Raw genomic sequence first — 23,002 nt, 5'->3', positions numbered from 1 at the left:
ATGAGTTTCTTCTAGCACACACACACACACACACACACACTGTCATTCAGACAGCTTTTTAACGAGAGCCGCGCGTGTGTGTGTGTGCGCGTGTACCTGAAGCACAAGGCTATACAGGCCACTCAATAAAAGCGGGGCCGCGCTCCGTCAGTGCATTTATCATCCCATTACGGCGACAAATCGGGCTCCAGCGCATGAAAGGTAAAATGAATTACCGACGTTAAGCCGTCAATAAAGCCATTCCTGTAAATGGTGTCTCCGAGGGCCTCCGCTATTATTCAACGAGCTTTATCAGCACCTTGGAAATTAGGCGGCCCGGCTCCGCGGTGATGAAGGGCCCTGCCAGGGACCGGTGACAGCGCTTTGACTCGGGCTTTATTCAGGCCCGCTCCCCGGGACGAGCGCGCGGAATGAGGACTAATTAAAAGCTATAAATTATCTTCCGCGGGCCCCTCTCAAGGAGCCTCTCGTTGCGGCGCCGAGATAAGAGCAGACTGAGTGCTCATTTACCCACAATGCCGCCGCGGCGAACCAGCATATTGATGCTGTCCTTAATTGGAATTTAATTAAGTAGCCGTGGCCTCGCGCTCCGGCCTGCGGGATGAAGATTTCACTGTTAAACATCAACACGTCCACGCGCTTACTATTATCATTATTAATATTATTATTATTTCGCGTCGCCAATTAGACACTGGAGGCATTTTCATTCTTATTCTGGAGATTTTACAAAGCAACTCCTGCTTTTTACGCCTCATTGTGTGTCATTTTCACTCATATTTTATTAGATTAGTGGATATTGGGGGGAAAGTGTAGTTTTTCCTCCTGCCAAAAGCTGCGTGGTTCATAATCTAGATGCTTAAATCAGAAATATGGCCCAGAAACAAGAAAATAGAGCAAATACACCTTTTTAAAAAGACGTGTAGCTTCAGTAAATATTATTATACGGATCACACCTGCATTATTCTCTAAAAAAGTAACATTTTGTCAAATATTACCTTCTTTTTTTGAGTAAATTGTCGTGTTGACAGTCAACAACACGAGCAACTTCTCATTAAGTCGTTTAAATAATATACATTAATTATACATTCAGGTTATGAGGAAATAAAAAAACAACAACAATATGATTTAAATGTATTTCTATTCACAGACATTATAGTAATATTTCTTGTTGTTTTTGTTTTGCTGTGTACATGTGTACGCACGTGCCTGAAATCTATCGAACTGCGCGCGGGCTGCGTGCGTGCGCGCGCTTGCTCGCTCGCGGCTCTCTCCCCCCCCCCTCCCGAGCCCCGATTGGACGCCGTCAATTGTGACAGGGACGGTCCCCGCGCCCGATTGGTCCGCAGCGCGTGTGTACGCGCACACGTGCTTCCGGCTGGGTGTACGCGAGAGAAAGAAACACACGGGGGGGAGGAGGGGGGAGCGATAACGGTTTAGGGGAGTTCGGAAGGGAGATCCACAGATATTATGCTGCACCGGAGAGAGGCACGGACACCGGTGTGAACGTGGAGCTGGTCGCGAGGCCACGGAGGGTTTCCGGAGACATGCCGCGGCTGTAGGTGACATTTAAAAACAATAACAACGCGCAGGCTCGGTTTATTCTCGCGTAGTGCTTGTTTTTTACATGCTGCCCGTGTGATTTGGATACCGAAGGGGGGCGGGAGCAACAAGTGGACTTTCAGGCCGTCACAGCTATGGAGGAGCAAAAGGAGCCCAGCCGGGACTCGACCGAGGAGGAGAGCATGTCCCTGTCGCCCAACCTGCCCTCCCCGCCCATGATCCTGCCCCACCAGGCCGCCCAGCAGGCCCACAGGACCACCAACTTCTTCATAGACAACATCCTCCGGCCGGACTTCGGCTGCCGAAAGGAGCCGAGCTACCGGAGCCCGACGCCGGGCAGGGAAAACGTCAACCCGCTGGGAGCGAGGCCGCCGCACGCCGGCAACCTCTGCCTGGACTCCAACTGCAGCAGCGACAGCACCTCCTCGTCGCCCTCCTCCTCCTCCTCCTCCTCCTCCTCCTCGTCGTCCACGTCCTCCTCGCCGTCGTCCAAGCAGAAGTCGAAGCAGGGCGAGCCGGCGGGCAGCGGCCGGTACGCGGACAGCGACTCGTCCATCGTGGTGGTGAGCGGCAGCAGCGGAGGGTCTCCGGCCAAGGAGAGCCAGCCGATGCTGTGGCCCGCGTGGGTTTACTGCACGCGCTACTCGGACCGGCCCTCATCTGGTAAGGCGCTAGTAGTCCCCGATGTACCCGCCTGGGTGTCCACAGGAGTACTAAATACTCCAAACTTAGTGGGAAATACTCAGTATTTATGTTGCATTAAAAGCAATTATTTATTTAACAAAATAAAAGCGTGTTTTAAAATCAATAAAACAGGAACAGACTAATAATGATTATGGAAATAGAGTGTATCCTCATACACGCAAAGATATTTACGCAGAAACGAGCATTATGGGATGTACTGCCTTATATTTGTGTTTATAAATGGCCTGTGCAGTATTTCAAAAGTATTTATTTTTTTTTATCTTTAATGCAATTCAGTGAGCGATTTCATCACATTGTGCAGAAAAGTTTTCATTAATAAATGGAGTATAAGGCCTTCGTGTGTTGGGTGATTCACTAAAATGTATTTAAAAGTTAATAATTACGGAATATATCTGAGCTACACTACCTTTAAATACTGCAGTTCTGTAATATTCATGATAGCATCGCGACAGAAAATAGCAGTCATTTACGGTAATATTAAACAACAATAACATGTAAAATATTACAGTGAGAGGTCTTTTAACGAGGCTATTAAACAAGCAAATCAGTTTATAATGTGATTTTTATAGTGTGATAATAAATGATTATTATACAAATGCACTGTTTAATTACGGTGGTTTGAATATTGGGAATAAACGTGATCTGGATCACGATCTCCATTTGTTTGGCTTTATTTGAGAAATTTGAATAACTGTAATAAAACAATTATAGGCTGATATTAGAAAATATTGCCTTTATCCGCAGGTGCGTTCACGGTCTGCTGAAATAACTTTATTAATTCTAATATTAAACACAGATTTAATTCGTTGGTATATTTGTATATTTACTCACTTCGAGGTATGAACGGAATCATGAGAATAACGTGTTTATTTGTGGTGAGAATCAGGAGCCAACGATGATGTTTCTCCTGGACTTTTGTTTGCTTTATTGGTCATAAATGTGTTATAATTAACGTTTATAATGCTTTTACAGTCTCCAAATACACACATTAACTCCACTGTGTTATGACAATGTGTGGTCTGATGCAAAAACACCACGTGATCAAGTTATTATTGCTTCTTTAAATTCGTCCTGCTGGGTGATTCCTGTAATTAATTGTACGACAGGATAAGAGAAGGTTCTGGAGGTTGTTTTTTGCAGAATGATGTGGAGAAAAAGCTGCTGCTGGTTTTGGTGAGGGGACAAAGTCAGTCCACGGACCTGGATCAGGTTTTACCGAAAGGCCTATACGACTCCTAAAAAGTATTGACGTCTCCTGTTAGTTATCGTGAACGCGCACGTGACCCAACTCATATGGAATATTAGTTGAATATGAATCAATTATTGGTGTGAAACAGTCAATATATTACCGTAATAACGGTACTGGTTTGGATGAGTATTTGTGGTGTTATCGGCATTGAATCTGATTGGAAGTGCGTCTTATTGTGAAGGGTCGAGCAGGTGACGGTATATCTGACCTACATTTGAGGATGGCGCGCGCTCGGCCGGTGACCCACGCGCCCCCAGCAGTAGAGTAAACCTGTTATTGCCATTGTTGTCTCCACGCCAGGCCCGAGGACACGGAAACTGAAAAAGAAGAAGAGCAGCACCAAGGAGGACAAGCGGCCGCGGACGGCGTTCACGGCCGAGCAGCTGCAGAGACTGAAAACCGAGTTCCAGGCCAACCGGTACATCACGGAGCAGCGGAGGCAGGCCCTGGCCCAGGAACTCAACCTGAACGAGTCCCAGATTAAGATCTGGTTCCAGAACAAGAGGGCCAAGATTAAAAAGGCCACCGGCTACAAGAACGGCCTGGCGCTGCAGCTCATGGCGCAGGGACTGTACAACCACTCGACCACCACCGTGCAGGAGGAGAAGGAGGAGAGCGAGTAGGAGGAGGAGGAGGAGGAGGAGGAGAGCGAGTAGCGTTTCCCCGCTGGACGCTTTTGGAGATAATGAACAAAAAAAAAAATGAACTGGAAGTGGAGGAGACTATTTAAAAACACAGATTTCTGTTTATGGTGACAGTATATGGACATAATTATATAAATGAACGGTCGTTATTAAAGTTTATATAGCCAAACAGTTATGTTGTATACATATATTTAATTTCATCTCCCATCCGGATCCTTTCTGTCTGTTTTAGGATGTTAATCGGCTAGAGGGTTGTTTTTTTATTTTTATTTTTTTGTTCCCATACTTGCGCCACGTTTCCTTCAACAACAGCCCGCAGACTCAGACACAAGCCAAAGATTTTAATATGTTCACGTGTAGTCTGGAATAAAGGAAGAGAACGTAGATGTGGACCAGCACGTTTTCTTTCATTCATTCGTTTCCGCTGATAAAAAAGCATTGGGACGCTGTTTGGATTATATAAAAACCTTTTATCTAAATCTATTATTCAGCCTTTTATTATCTTAATTATTAGTATTAATATTATTATTAGGGCCGAGATCAAATGGATTATTTTCATACTTTAATTTGAATTTATTATATATATATATATATATATATATATATATATATATATATATATATATATATATATATTTAAACTAAGAAGGCCAATCTAAATTATTATTATTATTGCTTTTAAATGGATTGATCAACGTGCAAAATATATGACGTATAGCAAATTTAAAGGGGCAGTCTGTCATTAATAACACGCTTTTTTAACCGTATGGATTATTACAAATGTTTTTTTTATTTTTATAATGATAGGGCAAAGACAGAAATACAACACACACACACACACACACACACACACACACACGCACACACACACACACACACACACACACACACACACACACACACACACACACACACACACAGCTCGTGTTTCACTAGAATCATGGGTAACGTGTCAGCTATTAAACTATTCACAGATCTCACATCTCTGGTAAACTCGAGGAGCTTCAAACGGAACGAATACTCTCATTTAGCGGAGAACCCCGTCGGTGTAACACCCGCTCTTCTGGGGGGATCCACGTGGCCCGTTCTGGCCTCACGTGACCTCGGGTCCGGGTCTGACGGAGCCCGGCTGTGAACCCCGGGAGTCTGTGGACTCGGGTCGGCCTGAGACGTCAACGTTGAGGGTTTCTGCAGAAGTGATGATGTTGATTATGTGTTTATTTTTGAGTGGATAATACACTTTCATTCACAAACACTCGCCTAATTTTAATGTATTTTCCTGTCTTGAAAAAATTACCCCCATATATTAATCTCATGGTCAGAGAGGAATTTGAATTATTATTTTTTTAACATTCCCAACCCTCACGATCAATTCTGCGTAAAATGAAGCGTAAAACGTACATGAAACGTCCCCGTCAGGTCTGGGTTTATTTTTAAAGCGTCTTATATTTAGGCCGAATTATTTGCCGTGACAGTTTAAAGCAGATTTATTTCCCCAACACGTACCAACAGACCTCACGTCGCTTTTTATTGTTTAATTGATGAAAAGGCGCATGATTTCTGGAGTTTGAACCGGTTCCCATCCCGTACTTGTTGTTTGTCACGTCGCTTCCACGCAACTGATCGCGGATCGGATTATTTAATTAAGAGCTAACAAGCCTGCAGAGGTCTGCAGCGGCGGAGGGTTCACGGCCTCCGCGTTTCAGCCTCTTTAATTATTTCAGCGCTGCTGCTGCTGCGTTCACGTTCAGCCTATAGAGGGGGATTTAATAAGCGCGCCGCATTGCGTGTTACTGATTGATTCCAATAAGCAGTTATTTCAGATTGAATTTAATCTTATATTAAAATAGATATGTATTTATGAAGAGCGGCACACTGCTGTTCACGTGCACATTGTGTTTAATATGATTTAAACAATAGCTGATGTGTGATTCTTGTGTTTCCTGTTATAAAGGCAGCAGCGTTGGTGCAGGTAATGTGTGTGATAGAGTCAGCCCTGCAGCCTCTCTGCAGCCTCTCTGCAGCTCAGGGGAACCTCAGGGCTCCAACAGCAATATTAGGAATAATTTAATGTCACAGAAATGTACGAGTGAATATTCATAGGGCTGGATTTCATCTTTGGCACAATATCTGCTGGAATCTAAACGTGATCAGAACGGGCCTTTGTGTGTGTCGGTTGCACCTTTACTTGTTCTAATCCTCTAGTATTTTGGTTGCTTAAATAATAATAACAGGAATAGAATAAGGTTGTGATTGTGTTTAGAAAACACTCTTTGGCCATCTGGGCCGCATGTGTGAACACTGGGGTGAAGAGGCTCTTCACGGTCAGCTCACCCTACAGCTCCAATATTATAATGATAGTTTAATTCCCCGCTGTGAATGCGGAAGAGAGTCCTATGATAATGTATTTAAAATTCATACAATTATGAAACAGCGAGAGGATTTCTCTCTCCCCCCCTCCCACTCCCACCTTGTCATTTAGGAAGCCGAGGGTTTATCTGTAAAACAAAGAAAAGCCGGGGATCGTTTGCATAGTTAGCATAGTCTGCCTCGCAGGCACAATATGGCTTTAATTTATATGCAAATGAAAGCAATAAAAAAAGGAGAATACACTCTGGAAATCTCAGCCGTTTAAAGGGGGGGAGAGAGTCGGACGCAGAGCAGGTAGGGAAGCGTTATCAGCCCCAACAAGAACAATGTTATATAATAAGACCGTTAAACTGCAGCAAAGATACACTGTGTGGAGTCTGAGAACCGCTGAAGTCAGCAGATTCAAGGAGATTTATTCTACTAGCAGGAAAGTTACATTCAGACCGAACAATAACACTTCTACTCAGGATAATCCAGCTTCACCTCCACCAGAATATATGGTTTAAAGGGCCAGGATGCATAATGTTCTCTCACAGGCGGACCACCTGTCATTCAAACAAAGAGTCGGGGGGGAAACTAAGCACCCAGTGTTTATTTTGTGTGATGCTGCTGGAAAACTCACGCCAACGGAAGTAGAAAGGCTTTTTGGGGGGGGGGCGGGGCAATTACAGGCTCAAAGATGCATGAACACGCTACGAAACACACCCAAAAAGACACACACACACACACACGCCGTCTCAGATCACTCCTCTGTGACGGTGCTCAGTAAGTTGAGAGTGATTCCTCCCCAGCTGCTGCTCCACAATGGGAGGAGAGAGAGAGAGAGAGAGAGAGAAGGGAGGGCAGACAAAGAGAGAGAGAGCTCCTTCGTGTCTCTGCAACTTTGTTTTTTCCCCCCCGCCCCCTTAAATTACTGTAGATGCCCAGTTGGCCCCGCGCGTCGGATTGGCCTTTTTGGATTCAGACCGCATACAAAATTGCACAATTTTTCACGCTGTGCACAAACAGAAAGCAGTTGCACGCCGTAAAGAAAAACAACGTATTTGTTTTCGTCCCGGACCGACGTGGACAAAAAAAAGCAGCGCGCCTCGTCCAGATGTATGATGCAACTTTTGATGCATGGAACCGTCGCCGTCGACGACCTCTCGCCCTTCTCAGCCTCCTTCAACAAGCAGCTGCCACTGAATTTAGCCGGTACAACACGCTTTTTATACATTTAATGCTCAACATTTTAGCGCTCTGTGGCTTTAGCTGTTCAGTCGGTCTCTGAGAATGCAGTAAGTTCTACTATAATAACTTCTTATCATGTCAAACGCTCCACAAAAGGTCAGATTCCAGTCGAGACCTTCCATCGTATAAATCGTATGTCTAACTTGTGGAAGAGGAGGAAGTGTTGGGTCGTCTGTGAACCAATGAGGGGTCAAGTCCCCTTGCACTTGCCGTGTGTGTGTGTGTGTGTGTGTGTGTGTGTGTGTGTGTGTGTGTGGTAAGCGTGCGTGTCACACCAATCAGCAGAATCATTTTTAAACCATTTAACCCCGAGTGGTTTCAAGAGAACACATATACCAGGATCGGTTCTCACCAGGGGGAAGTTTACTCATGACTTATTGTGTGCTGTCAACTGGACTCCAACACACACACACACACACACACACACACACACACACACACACACACACACACAGACAAAGGTGGCATTGAGAGGGAACCTCCCACAATGCAGCTGAGCGTCCAGGGGGCCCATCGCTCCAACAGCCGTGATCGCAGCGAGCTAAATCCAGATTACATGGAGGATCTACACAGCGCCACTTGTTTACTCTGCCCGACGGGAGGTGATCTGAGGAGGTGCGGAGGGAGGTGGGGGGGCATCGCCGTACCGTACGGGCCAAAAGAGAGGGGGAAACTTTCTCGACATTTAAAAAAATAACGTGTAGATGCTTTTCAAAGCATCCGACGTCCATTCAAAGGCTGCAAAATAAAAAGCAGCATTTTCTCTAAGGAGTCTTGCATGAAGCGTGTGTTTGTGGTCTGAGGAATAAAATAGGACTGGAAAGACGGGGGTGAAAATGTGATTTTCTTTGGTCCCTGTGAACCCGATCTTCCTCCACCGACTGTATGTTTTTAAAGATGATCCACAACGTAAGGATGTAATTTTCCAATATATAGCGTGCTACTGAGAAGGCGGCGCGGCGGAGGAGGACAGTTCTTCTTCCGCCCTAATTAAAAAGCAAGCGTCGTGGAAATGACAGTGCATCTCCAGCCACAGCTATGTGGCAGACAACACTTCGAGCTGCTGGCGAGGGCTTTTTTTTTTTTTTTTTAATCCGCTTCATCTGTGTCAAAAGAAGTCATCACACGGCGCACATTAATCAGCGTGGGAAGTCCCACTGCAAAAACAACATGGAGGCGCAGGAAACACGAGGAGAAGATCAGAGAATCGGAGAGATTTTTATTCGCAGGAACTTTGAATTATTCATAAAAAGAAAAGGAGAGGGGAAAACAAAGGGCAGATTAATGGCTACACAATGGTGTGTGTGTGTGATGAAGGTCTTATAGAGACTCATGGTGGGTTTCTGATAAGAGGCACACACACACACACACACACACACACACACACACACACACACACACACACACACACACACACACACACACACACACACACACACAGGGAGAACAAAGGCACACCTGGGATTCCCCTGTTGTGTGGGTGGTCACATGCACCTCTGCCTCTTCTTCATGCTTTCCACATGTGGAAGCACTTTATCTCCACTCTGCCTCTCTCACTCTGCCTCTCTTCTGTGTGTGTGTGTGTGTGTGTGTGTGTGTGTGTGTGTGTGTGTGCGTGCATCGCTCCACTTGAGGAAACCAAAGCTGTGAGAAGAAGACGGTCATCGATGACAATTTAACTCGCTCCCATCTGCTGCACCCTCCAGTAAGTAGAACCAAAAAAAAGAAAAGAAAAGAAAAGGGAGATTTGCTGTTAGAGCAACCGTCACATTGTTGGGGGGAGATTGTCATGTTGGTCAACTCGGCCGTAAAGTGATGAGAACATCCACACCGCAGCGCTCCCCCCCGTGTAAATGATGTAGATCAGCGCCGCGTTGAGTGACAATGACCTGTTTGTGTTTTATGATTATTTGTGGATTCGTATGGAGAGAAAAAACAAAAACCCCGTCTGGTCGCCGCCCCCCCCTCTCGCCCTCGCCTCCACTTCAAAGCGGACGGCCTCGTGGAGATCTCCCTCTCCTCCGTCTTTCATCGCGGCGGCCTGGAGGTGATGCGGGGAAGCGATTAGTCATATTCAATTTACATACGGCTGTCACGGAGCGCTGATGTCATCGGTGCGTGGGGCCCTCGGCGGCCACCCGGCGCACGGGAAGACTTCTCCATGTCGGGGGGGGGGGGGGGGGGGGGGGGGGTTCCCTGATGGGTGCACTGTCACTGCTCAAGTGTGATGAATGTGTGTGTTGGTGGAGTATTGTTTAAATTTAAACTCAAATAATCAGAAAAATCGTCCCGTAATTAGATTTAAATCAGCAGACGCTTCTCAACGAAGAGAGATTTAAACTCAAACAGGAAGTGTGTTCGAGAGCCGAATACAAACTTAACAAGTAAAAATAATGCTATATTTGATTGAGTCTGTTTCTGCAGATACTCACACACACACACACACACACACACACACACACACACACACACACACACACACACACACAGAGGTCAAATGATTTAGCTCTGCCTTACAGAAATATTAGCTCAAACATGGCGGTGAACCTCTGGAGGGGTCAGGAGCCGGCGGCCGCTCTGCTGCCGGGGGAACGCCGTGGAGCTCGTTAGGTTTGGAGGGGAGCGTCGATGGCAGCCGTCCAGACGAGGAAGTCCAAGTTATTTATGAAGCCTCGCTGGACAAAAGGCAGTAAAGCTTCCCGTGTTCAGGGTGTCTGACCGCTCCACCAAGACAGCCAATCCAATTTGCTGCAGTCCATATAGCTACTTATTCAGCTTAACGTATGATTTTTTTTATTATTTGATCTATAACTTGTACTTTCAGACATATTTACACACACACACACACACACTCACAGGCAGAAGTGGAGGTTACCAGGGGAACAGGGTGCAGCAGAATGCGAGACCGTGAATAACTGTTTTAACACACAGAGGGCACAATGTGTGGTCTGTTACATACCATCTAAAGCATAACTCTGTCCGTCTGTCCGTGTGTGTGTGTGTGTGTGTGTGTGACATCATTCTCTCAGAGTGCATGTGCTTCATCTTCATCATCCTGTTTTGCTGTCGTGTTCATGCAGCGGAGCCCCTTTGCAGATATCATATCGACGTTACGTCACGCATGCATGTGTTTAAGTCGTAAACTTATATTTATTTTACTTCTTGCACGTTGATTTTAACGCATTAAAGCAGCGATTAATGTTTGGAGAACAGTAACGTTGTGCTGCTGTCTGAACCAGTTTGTGCACAATCTGACTGGATTCATGCTGGCTGTGGGCGGGGCCTACACAGGAAGTAGTTATATATCATCATTTTCTGTATCTAATTACTTTAAAATGCCATTTACACTTTAAGATTTACAAAATTAGTATTCAAATCATGTGAAATGTTTGATTTTCATTGAATAAAAGAGCGTTAAGTGTGTGATAAATAAACCGAAACGAGGGCTTTAACTGCAGAAGGCGATAATGAACGGTATTTTACTTTGAAAATCCCGTTTGTGAGAACTGTCGGGCTTTAAATAACTTTGCTTAATCAATCATCTCGTTTGGACGTTGTGAGGGAGTTGTTTGCAGGTGTGAGGCCGAACACCTGCATGTCGGGCTGCGACGAATCGAAGGGGTCAAAGGTCAGACGTGGAGTTTATGTGAAGGTCAACGTCCCACACAACGACTACAGAAGATGCTTCTACTTTTCAGCGTTTTCAGCGTTGGGAAAACAAAGCAGAAGAAAAGGCTTTGCCTTAAACGTCAACTAAATGTGTTTTTTCTCGCCGCCGCCTGCTTCTGTGCATTGAACTCAGTGTTCCAGAAATCATCGGGAGCAGATGGTTGCGAGACGAAAACAAACATCAGAGAGAGAACGGGGGAACGAGCGAAAGGCAGAGAAGAGAGCAGCATAAGGGAGCCGAGGTCCTGCATTTCCCGTCAAACTGTGGAGATGAACCGCAGATGTTTGTCGACAGAAGAGGAGCGTCTCTAACAGCTGGTCGGGGATCAGATTTGTGTCAGTGCGTGGACGACCTCCTGCGGCGCTCCAACATGGTGGAAACCAGACGCACGGAGACCAAACTTACACTTCTGAAGGGTTGTGAAAAAAAAACACATATCTATGATTTCAAAAAGAGACTTTGTGTCCAGATTGTAACTCAAAACATTTGCTGATGTGCCCTTGAGCAACGCGACCGGATCAATAAAGAGCCTCTTTTGTGGTCGTTTCAAGTTATAAAAAATCCCATCAGATGTCAGAAGAAAGAAAAGTTATTACAGTTCATGTTAGGAGTTGATTGTTGAACTGCTCATCGCCGCCACCCACACTGACGAGCCGGCCGCCGCCGCGCTCGCCAGCGCTCTCAGGCAGGAATGACAACAGCGCTCTAGAACCGCTCGCGGCGGAGCATGCAGAGCAACGTTAGCCCCACGTGTTATGACAAGTGTGTGGCAAAGGCCCATCAAAGGCAAATTTAAATGTCAGCGTTTAGAAGCATGGCAGCCATTTCCAGTCGGTGGACGGGAATCCAGAGGTTGGACACATGTGCGATCCCCCCCTCGTGTGTGTGTGTGACGCTGCGTAAGAATAGCATTCTAGCTACGCCTTCTCTTTATGTCGGGAGGAAGAGGAAGGAGGACATGTCAGCGTGGGTTTGCACGATAATGGAGTCACGGATCCTCCATACTTAAGTAAGTGAAACGTCCTCAAGCACAGAAAAACAAACAGTATATAAATATATATATGACTATTAGTCTGTATGCTGATGCCTCAGTGGGTAAGAGAGTTGAATTACACAACAATGTAAGTAAGTAAGTTTTCAACAAAAGGAAAAACAGCAATTTGATCTGAAACAAAACAGACGATTTACTGCCAACTCTCTATTAAAAAAAAAGCTTTTCAAATAAACTACGAGGCATCGTTGCTCGTCACAACATCAGCGAGGTTTTCTCCTCGCCGGGCGTTGATGGATCACCGGCATGCGAAGAGCAGCCGAGTCACGTTCACAGTCTGACGGCCAAATGTCTTCACGGTGGAAACTTCGTCCTCACAAAACGACAGCAATGAAAAGCATGCGAGGCTCCGTTTCGAGCCCCGCTCTGCATTTGTTTTCTTTCTGCTCGGAGATCTTTTCCTGCTCTCGGAGCTGGATTTGAAGACAGATGTGGAGAAAAGCCACAGTTTTTCATTAGAGTGTTAAGTCGGGCCACATTTCGCCTTCTTTGGAGTTTGGCCGCCTCCTGACCGAGCCGAGGCGCAGATAAACGTGGAGGAGGCGAGCGTCGTGTTTTGTTGTCGAAGCAGTGGGATTATGAGGCCGGCTCTCAGCTGGGGTTCAGTTTATTCACCTGTCATTGCTCTGATTTTCATTTCTGTCACATATCTTCTCAGCTCGTTCCACCAGCAAAGAATGATAAAATAACAACAGCAGGTGAAAACTGGAAGGAAGGAAAAAAATCTGATTATTCTTGATTATCCTCTAAATAATTAGAAGAAAGTGGGTTGATTTTCTAAACTACAAAAAGCTCCTTTCTACACAAACAATCAATCTGGCGTTTTTTTTAATGCAGCCTCCTTTAATGGGCAGAGCCGGCTGATTGTTTTGCCATTAAGTAATATTCCTGCCACAGGTCGATGCGGCGCTCATTAAGGCTGCGGGCTGATAATAATTAACCACTAATGTGTGTAGAAACAGGCCCCCTAAAGGGCTGATGGGAAAGCGAGGCGCTCCCCGAGGACAGCAGCTCGCTTCAAACCAAAACGGACCAAACCAGATTAAGTGGATGGATTAAACCGGGAGGAATTCAGGAGGGTTTATTTATTTGTCCTCGACTTAAAACACAAGCTGGTTGATGAGTGGGAAACGTGAAAACATCATGGTGATACTTTAAGAAAGTCTAAAGAGACAGATTTGGAGTAATATGCCATTAATCCTGCAGTTATCAATATGTCATGCATAATAAAAGGGTAACAAACATCTGATCAGAGCTTCATTCTATGATGAAGGGTGTCAGATACTGCATCCACTAATTAAGTGCTGAGCCCTGAGATGATGATATCAAACCTCCGTTGCAGTGCAGAGGGAAGGAACGGTGAATAAGATGACAGTAAGTTTGTCCATAATTTATATGGACTCTAAGTAGAGAAGAACCGGAGACCAAATGAGAGGCAGTCGGTTTTAAGAAGTGGATTCCCTGAAGGACGAGTCTGGGAAGCCAGATGTTCCTGAGCCTCACGCTCATTGGACGTCCATGTACCAGTGCCCGAGTGTGTGTGTGTGTGTGTGTGTGTGTCAGGGAGAGAGAGAGGCGTTTCCTGATGTCCTGGCCAGATGTTGCTGATCCCTGCCACTCCACGGAGGGAAGTCTATACCAGCTTTACAGAATTAGGAGAGACCGCCGGGACGAGAGGCCATCCCACTGGACAAATTTGGTTTCTTAGTTCTCAAACGGGCGGCGTTTGGTTTGACGGAATATAACGTCTCATCTTAAAAAAAAAAAAATCACAAAACGTTAAAGGCTAGTCTGTGATTTATGAATATGAATCAAACTCATATTTTGGCTCCAGCTCGCCGGTACAATAGCACCGCTTAGGGTTTTCATCCTTTATTGCAGGACTTAATAAATAAAACCAGGATCCACAACAACAAAACACACGTTACTGTAAATATGAATTCTATTTGTTATATTATACTATTTAAATAACTACAATTTTAACGACAGTTTATGTAACAAATCGGGGATTACGAGGTTCTGATGAATGCTGCTAATGAGTTGCATTTTGGGAAATGTAGGATGTCTTTTGGAGGACTGTATAAGTCGGTTTTGAGGCCTTGAGTTAAGCATTTTGGTCGTCGCCATCTTGGAGTTTTTGCAAGCAGTGAAGGAAGTGACCATATTTGGACTGCGGAGGAGCGACAGGTGGATCTGAGAGACTGAACCCCAGCCTCATATCTCCCCAAAGATTTCTCATCAGACACACATTCCTCCTGTAAAGAGACCGCCGACTACACCGTTTATTATTCCCATTTAGATCAATTAAGAGAAAGGGGCCCGTCCACCGAAATGTTATTGAAATTGATTGACGATGATTGGAATGCTGATTGGATATAATCGGCTACTTTAACTGCCATCGACTATGTGACAAATAAAGCCGACCGGCCGTTCAAATTGCATTGAGAACCAATTAAAAGACTGTATTCGGATTCCACGATGTCCAGACGAGCAGATGAAAAACATCAGGCTGTGTGTGTGTGTGTGTGTGTGCTTGTGTGTGTGTGTGTCAGTAGATTTCTGTATGTAAGTGTGTTTGTGCTCCTACTTGTCCACACTTGCATCTGTCTCTACCCTCACATGTGAGTGTGTGTGTGTGTGTGTGTGTTTCTCCATGTGTGTGTGTGTGTCCATGTGTGTGGGGATCCATCTGTGTCAGGTTAACCCGCTGGGATCTTCTCCCAGCAGGTAGTCCTGGAGGGCCTAAATCATCTGGACGGCCAGGAGCGTGAAATCCTTCCAGGCCCGGACAGATGTCTCTCTGTTCAGCCCGGCTCGGCCTCCAGCGACCTCGCAGACCTTTAAAGACCCTCGCGTTGATTCACGCCCGCCTCACAAACCACCTCCAAGGTGGACGACAGGATCTCAAACCACCTCCAAAACCACATTTTTTAAAGGGTGGCCAATCCAGGATTTGAGAGAATTCTCGTAAATATCTCGTGACTTTAAAAGCTGACAGGATACAAACATCACATCTATGCAGGGAGATCTAACCAGGACAGCCAGATGCGATGCGAAGCATGCCGAGGTCGGGTCAGTCCGAGGCTGAGCCGCAGCCCTGACCTCTGACCTGGAGACCACCTGCACCAGTCTGGACCCTTCACACAGCAGGAGATGAGCCGTCCACGGTGACGGACTTCAATATCACGTTACACGTTTGGAGAACAAGAGTTGAACAACGACACATAACTTTAAGCTATTATAATCAATATAATCTTCCCTTAAAACGACATATTTAGTGTCCTTTACTATGACATCCATCGATCCATCTACGACTTTTAGTGAGAAGGAAGTCCAATGAAACGCCAACAATTTGAATAAAACCCATCTAATATCACTATAAACAGCTCCAGTGTTCCAGATCATGAATGTTAACACTCACATTACATTATATGGCAAACACCGTTCACCTCATAAAGAAGAGTATTTGTAAATTCTTCCAGCAGCAGCGTCGAAACGCCCGGTGAGCTTCCTGTCCGTTGGGGGCCGCCCCCACCAGCTGATTGAGCTGCTGTTATGTTTTTGGGCCTAGGTGGCTGAGCCGTGAGCTTAATGGCTACCAGCTGGGTCTGTGTGTCTGCATTAAGTCCTCAAGTGGAAAAGTGGCTGCAAAGTCAAACCACCTGGTGAGGCCGAGCTGCCGGGGAGGTGTGAGGTGGCGGCCGACGGGGCGAGCTGGAAAAACCTCGCCAACGATTATTGGGGAGGCAAAACACAAGCGTGTTCATCTATTTTCCTCTTTAGGAGAAGCTGCACGTCATCATTTCACATTTATTGAAGCTTACGCTGCCTGCAGGTGCTATTTTACCCGTCGGCCAGTTCGCCCAAACCATTTTGGTTTTTAAATCACATTTTTCGGCCAACACGCCGTCCGACAAACATCCACAGGATCGTCGTTCCAGGCGTAGCTGCACACGAGATCCAGTAATTCTTTTACAAGCAGCGTGACAGGAATACTCGGGGATTTCACGTCTGTCCGGGTTGACGTCTCTGCAGCAAACACGCTTCGGCACAAGCATGAAGTGCTTGTCACATTAACGTTCGAGCCCCGCCTTCAAACGGGAGAGGAAATAGCTGCATCGCACTCACACTCACGACTTCTGGGGCTTTGCCTTGCTCAAGGGCTTGGTGTTTCTTGTTCTTTTTTACAGAGGGAGGGGTCTACGGCATGTCTCATCCAATACCTCCACACTGAATCCCCAAGAACAGATTCAAACTGGCAACCCTCCAGTCCATTGTGTCGCTGCTGCCAAACAAGGATCTGAACATTTGCATGTTTTTCATGAGCCGAGTTTTTTTTTAAAACGAGTTCCATATGATTTCATCAAACGCTCAGTAAAGGAGTCTTAATGTGTTTGAAGGGACGACTATAGAAAGCCTTAATGCACTTAAATAAAGAAGGAAGTAAGAACCAGCTGAAGGAACAAAAGACGTAGGTTTGCTTTAGCTTAGCTTAAACACTGGAAGCAGGGGTTAGCAGCTAACATGGCTTTGTACCAATTAAAAATTATTTGAGTTACATTTTGATGCGTTCAAACTCTACGTGGTTGTTTTTTTATTGAGATCCACGATAAAAGCCAAACTAACGTGAAAAAACAATCTCGTATTGTACACACACACACACACACACACACACACACACACACACACACACACACACACACACACACACACACACACACACACACACACACACACAGCGTGTTATCAGCGTGCCACACTGCATCCATCACAGCTCGTCTCCGCCGGCCCACAGCTCAGCCCCGGCTGGAAAATGTAGCGCGGGCTCAGCTGATGAGCTGGCGAGAGATATTTATGAGGATCCTCAGGCAGACGACTCGACCCCGGGGCGCTCCACTTTTCTTTTTTTTTTTTTTCCACGATAGCACTTAACATGTTACCTCCAGCTGTCATTCAGGGAGGATGCTCCAGCATGGGGAGCGATCCGGAGCAGCTCGTCAGCAATGAGGCGGCGTTGTTTCTGAGAGAGAACAGTAACCGTGAGCTCAAAACGCTGAAATGAAACACTTCGCTGGAGCTTTTTTCTTCTTCTTTTTTTCAACAAAACCAACATTGATTTTATTTTTCTTCAATTGTCATACGAGCACTTCTGTGACACAAATGCAAGGCAGCAGTGGAACAGCTTTTATTATGCCTGGCATGCACAGCCTATAATGGAGTTTGTGGGTAAAGAGGAATAAGCCCCCGTGCCCATCCCTCCCTGTGGCTGGTAGCGCTGTGTGTTATGTCTGAGACATCAGTGTTGACTCCAGCTGCTGCATGCATGCCATTCATTATTCAAAAGTTAATGTTTAGAAATTACTCGGATTTTAACTGAGAAGTCAGACCACATAATAGCGGAGTCGAGCCGCAAGTCATTAAGGTTGCGTTGGATTCTGCCGTAAAAGCAAAGACACTTTTCTGTTGTTCTGCCATTTTTTTTCTCCATCCTTTTCCAGGGAGGCTCTTTGGGGAGGAGGAAATCAGTTCGGCAACTCCAGGAGCAAAAACCCAGCCGTGTCAGAGTGAGTTACTCTGAGGGGAGAACAGAGTGACAGGGAGGGAGAGCCAGTGTGATTTGGGTCTGCTGTCATCTGCCTTCTGGACGCCCGTACGCAAAACATGCAGCGATGGAAGGAGATGGAGCGAGGTGGAGAAGGAGAGCATCCCTCTAATCCATCTGGCACCCGTATGCGTCTGCTCAGGCCTCGTGGTGACTTCAGAGATAGAAGATGAGCATGAAAGGGAATCACAAACGAAGCCCTTTCACTGATTCCAAAAAGTCTGCTCCAAATTACATTCAGAGCAAATACTTAAACAGGCCGCTTCTCCCTTCTGCCCCGCTCCGCGAGTTCACGACTCCATCCGCAAAACAAGGCCAAGAGCGGGACGGGATGAGGACCAGCAGCCATTTGAGTCCCCCTCTGATGGATCGAACATGGCACTTATGCTAATTCGCCTGGTTTCTGGCCAGCGCGTGCATTCTTACCCAGCCGAGACTACATTTGGAATGTGCAGTTGTGGCAGTAAAGCCAAGCGCTTGAAGATGCTGCTGCTGAGGCCCTGAACTGTTTCTACTTAGCATCCTAGCTGGATGCTCAACAGACTCTGTGGCCTCGGCAGGGAGCGGCGTGTACGGCCATGGGCGCTGCACGGACCAGCAGCGTTAGAAACGCAGGGGCGATTGAGGTGAAAAACGGCACCCGACGCTGCGCCTTTGAGCACATTTTTTTGCTCTTGTGGCCCACTGTGTTTGGACAAAGCTCAGATGAATCCACTGTGATTTACTGGTGAGCTGAGCTAGCAGCTGAACACTGAATAAGACATATTCAGGCGACCGCAATTTGACTTTCACGAGCTGAAAACGCACCACGAAAGGGTTAAAATCCTTAAAACACAGAGAGAAAGACTCAACCCGAAGACATTCACATTTAAAAACCGTCACTGCTTTTATACTCCTCTGCGGTGGAGCAGCTGTTCTAGAAAACGTGATAGATTTCTGCTATCTAAACACACATCTGCTCTGATTGATATGCTTGAAGTCGGCCAATTTCACATCGTGTTCGCCTTTTATTTGCTCAGCTTTAATTGTCGGCGAGGCGGGGGAGCACAGCTGCAGCGAGGTGACACGCCGGCGGCCGGATCAGGACGATTCGATACCGCTGGGCGAATTAGCATGAACCAAATGGGGATGAGTTCCTCCACCGATATAGCGCCGCTGTCAAGACGTCGTGTGATAAAGGCCGTCCTCGCGGCCATCACGCCGGTCTGCGTTCTGGACGTGAACTTTATCTCTGGGCTGAAACGAGCTGCAACACTATCTCCCTCACACACACTCCATCACACGCAGGGCGAAGGCTTGTCCACATGTCTTACAGTCACGCAGAGATTGACAGATACAATTGCATGCACATGCAACGGCGTTCCTCCGGAGTAATTTGAAGGCACTCGTGGGTCAAGGATTTCTTTCAATCAAAAACGAGGAGTTCTGACAAGAGGGACGTCTCTATCCCCCGTCATGAAAACAATCTGCAAATTATTGGAATTAAAAGTGAAGGAACGGCATGAACATCTGGGAGGCGACTCCTTCTCTCACTACAGCCATGAGAAAATAATAAGCGGAGCGCTGAATTTGTGTCAGCGCGGCTCAGGAAAATAAGATATCATGTCTTGCTGGCGGTTTGATGTCAGGCTCTCGGAGTCGTACCCGAATGCCTCATCCCATCGAGGCTGCAGCGGAGGCCGCCAGAGAGAGGGGGGTTCAGCCAGAGTTCACGTCGACAGCCACTAACCAGCTCTTATTTCCTCTTCATCAGCTCTCTCTATTTACCTCTTAATTTCCCCCCGACTTCTCATCATCATCGTGGAAGGCCGGGCTCCGCGGCGCTGAGCGACGTCTCCTTTAACGCGTTACTCAGCAGCGCCGGTCCCGCGGGACGGCCGCGCCCGGTCCCAGCGTCGCTCACATCTTCAGCCTTCAGCGAGACACTTTGTTTGCGTCTTCGTCAAAAGAAATGGCCGTCACCGGACTCTTGATGCGTGATGGGGAACATGTGTCCACATTCTGCTGGTCACGACCAATAAAAGGGTGGCGGGGGAAACCGGGGAGGGCTTCCAGCTGATCTTTAAAAGATATGAACACGGACTCAGCATGTGCTGTGGTTTTCCTGCATGAGGAGAAGGAATGATTGAAAAGAAACCACCTAAGAATGAGCTCCTGACCAACTCGGTAACGGATTAATTAAAACAGGGATTCTTTCAATGTCGATGTTCATGACTTGTCATGTGACTTTTCCCGCCTTGAGAGACACAAATAGGCCAAAACACATGACTGTGGTCATCGTGACGTCACCACCGGTTTGTGGACTACAGTCATCTTGGATTTGGGAAGCGGGACCATAATTGAGTAAATGAACATCACGTTGTATTGAAGAATCCTTGAAACTAGCGTGTGAGACCATAAACTCCAGACCTGATGACATTTCTAGTCACAGCAGCCACATTGCAGTCATTGCGGTGTGTGTTTCCTCCCTGATTTCTTCATCGCCTCTGAAACCGGCGGCATCACACTGGAACTGGACGCCTGCCAAGCTCACATGTCGGCTCGCACACCAACTCTCCTCCAACAAAATCACTTTCTATCACTCCAGTTTTCACGTTCGACCCCAGACTGCTGACAGATATTCATAAGTCTGTCAATGTGTCACCCTGTGAGAACGGCACATTCCAGCGGCAGGAAACTTATTCTGATAGTTAGTTGAACTAATCCACACACAGACATGTAGGAAAGACAAAAACATCAGGATCTATAACCCAAACTAGTCTTGAATCTTAATTCCGAGGAAACACAACATCCTCCCCCCGCTACATAAAAATCATCGACGCCAGCATCTAAATAAAAAAAGCTCAGACACGTCTGCATGTTAAGTGTCGATCAGATAAGCAGAAAGCCTGCGCTGACATCTGCATTTGGGAGAAGTCGACGCGCTGCTTCTCAACCGCCGGTCCAAAACAGCACCCATGAATGTGGTCTTTTTTTCTGCCGTGGGTTAGCATAAGAAGCAGCAGACGCGTGCGCCGGGGGGCGGGAAAAAAGTTCATTTTTTTTGTCCATATAAAGATAGAAATTAATAAATCATAGAGATCATGAAAAGACAAGCACAATTCAATCCAGGTTTCCTTAATTGAAACTCTGTCCCCCAGCTCCCTGATTAATTTATCCTCTGAACGGGATCTAAATTGACCCATCCAGCCGCGAGGTATGTAGTAGCCTCACCACTGATATGTCATCAGAGTCCCGCTGTGATCGCTGTGGCCCCAATACTTCATACGCTGCTATGAAAGGTGAGAATATGGATTTATATCTCATCAGAGGTATACAGGCTGCCTTCAACAATTTAAATTGATGCAGCTTTGAGGGTGTTGTGATACTACAAGATGCTCCGAGCATCACACAGCGTTCACATCCCTTGTTTGGTTAAATAACGCACATGCGGCGCTTTTCCTCGACAATAATCTCCCATAAATCAACTGCTTTCTCAAAGTGGACGTAGCTCTTTTCTTCTGACGTCTCATTTGCTTTAAAAGCCACAGGAAGCTGGGATGGGAATCGTTTCCCGAGGCATTGTGGGACGGCGGGTGACACGACACTGACTGGAGAAAAGGGAGGGATCAAAAGTTTTTATAAGATGCTTTAAAAAAACGCTGGACTGAATAAATACACATGAAACAGCCAGCGGAGAGGGGAGGGAGATATATTATTATTTATCCAAATCGTCCACAAACCAACGGGTGACGTCAGGACAAATTAATTTACGGTCTAACCTCTGGGATTAAGCTCTTTGTCCTGTGAATGTTCACCTTTACAGAACCTACAGTGTCTCCTTGTTTCACACAGAGCCTCCAAAAGCTCATCTTCCTGCAACGAAGAGGCGACTTTCATTTCCACAGCTCATATTCTACGTCTCCGAGCCTGAATACGCAGATCTGGCTTCTATAAAGACATAGGCTAAAATTACAGCTAAATCAGTCTTGTGGCTTCTCTCTGGGAAAACTTATGAAGTCCTAAAACTCCCACAGTTATGAGTGGGCTCAGCAGGGCTGCGCTGGAAGGTTCCCGAAAGGAGTAGGGAGTGAAATATAATACAAGCGTCACTGATCCTCCAAATAATAAAGGCACTGACAGCGTGGAATGATAGCATGATAACTCATGGAAGCTTCTCAAATCCAGCGCAGGTACATGACCCTCGCTTTGTAAAGAAGTCATTTTCCATGATATATACTTCACTAATTCATCTGGCACATGCTTTGTTTTTCTGCTCCAGTTCTCCCTTCCTTTTGATGAAAAGTGGAATTATTTGCACTGTTGCACACATGGTTCTGGATCTATAGCTATCCCGGTCTGGCTCTCCTTCATTCGATAGGAGTCACGGATAAAAAGGATTGGAGCGCTGGTACGTTTCATGGAATGAAGAAGCAGCAGTGCCACTGTTGGCTCCCTTGAATCCAATGTTTCTGTGTTGCAGGCTTCCAATTGGCCGCTGGAGCCATCAATCACGGGCGACAGACGATTTTCATTAGCCTACCATGACTCCCTCCACAGTTGCGGGTAAAACGGGGAAAAAAATAACATGTTTGCAAAGAACATGAAACAGGAATGAAGTGAGGTGCAGATGTCTGTATGTATTTAGTCTATCGGCCGAGGTCCTCCAGTGATTTCGCTTCAAAGCAGCGAACGGGGAGCCAAAAGTAACAGTTTCACTTCTCCTTCATCAGCATGTGCTCGCTGTTTATTGGCTTTGGAAGTCAAGCGGGGGTCAGGATCAATACACCGTGAGAGAGTGGGAGTCCCACTGAGGACGAGGTGTGATTTTATCAAATCAACATGGAGGCCAGCTCTGCAACGTGCCGGCCTGACGCCGATCAAATCAAAGAATAGTCGCATGCGGTATCAGTGACATTATTAGATTCTTCAGAGAGTCGGC

General features: G+C 46.3%; 2 protein-coding genes across 2 annotated transcripts in view; one reads left to right on the top strand and one right to left on the bottom strand.

Moving 5' to 3' along the window:
- The window catches only part of cUnh8orf74 (chromosome Un C8orf74 homolog), a 101,972-nt gene that overhangs the window by 12,321 nt on the left and 66,649 nt on the right, over nt 1-23,002 (bottom strand). The gene's annotated exons all lie outside the window — the stretch shown is intronic.
- On the top strand, nt 1,454-4,166 carry LOC311009788 (homeobox protein engrailed-1-B-like). Its single transcript, XM_084004168.1, has 2 exons — nt 1,454-2,223; nt 3,815-4,166. Exons 1-2 carry the CDS (start codon nt 1,695-1,697, stop codon nt 4,135-4,137), a joined length of 852 nt encoding a protein of 283 aa, XP_083860294.1. The 5' UTR covers nt 1,454-1,694; the 3' UTR covers nt 4,138-4,166.

Source organism: Eutrigla gurnardus (assembly GCF_963514095.1).
Source record: "Eutrigla gurnardus genome assembly, chromosome: 24".
NCBI lineage: Eukaryota > Metazoa > Chordata > Actinopteri > Perciformes > Triglidae > Eutrigla > Eutrigla gurnardus.
The sequence above is the reverse complement of the archived record's forward strand: the minus strand, read 5'-3'. Positions and strand labels throughout refer to the sequence as shown.

Excerpts from the sequence above, each read along its gene's own strand:
- LOC311009788 (XM_084004168.1), top strand. The coding sequence starts at position 1,695 with ATGGAGGAGCAAAAGGAGCCCAGCCGGGACTCGACCGAGGAGGAGAGC. Across the intron at positions 2,224-3,814 it reads CTCGGACCGGCCCTCATCTG|GCCCGAGGACACGGAAACTG; the intron begins GTAAGGCGCTAG and ends TCTCCACGCCAG.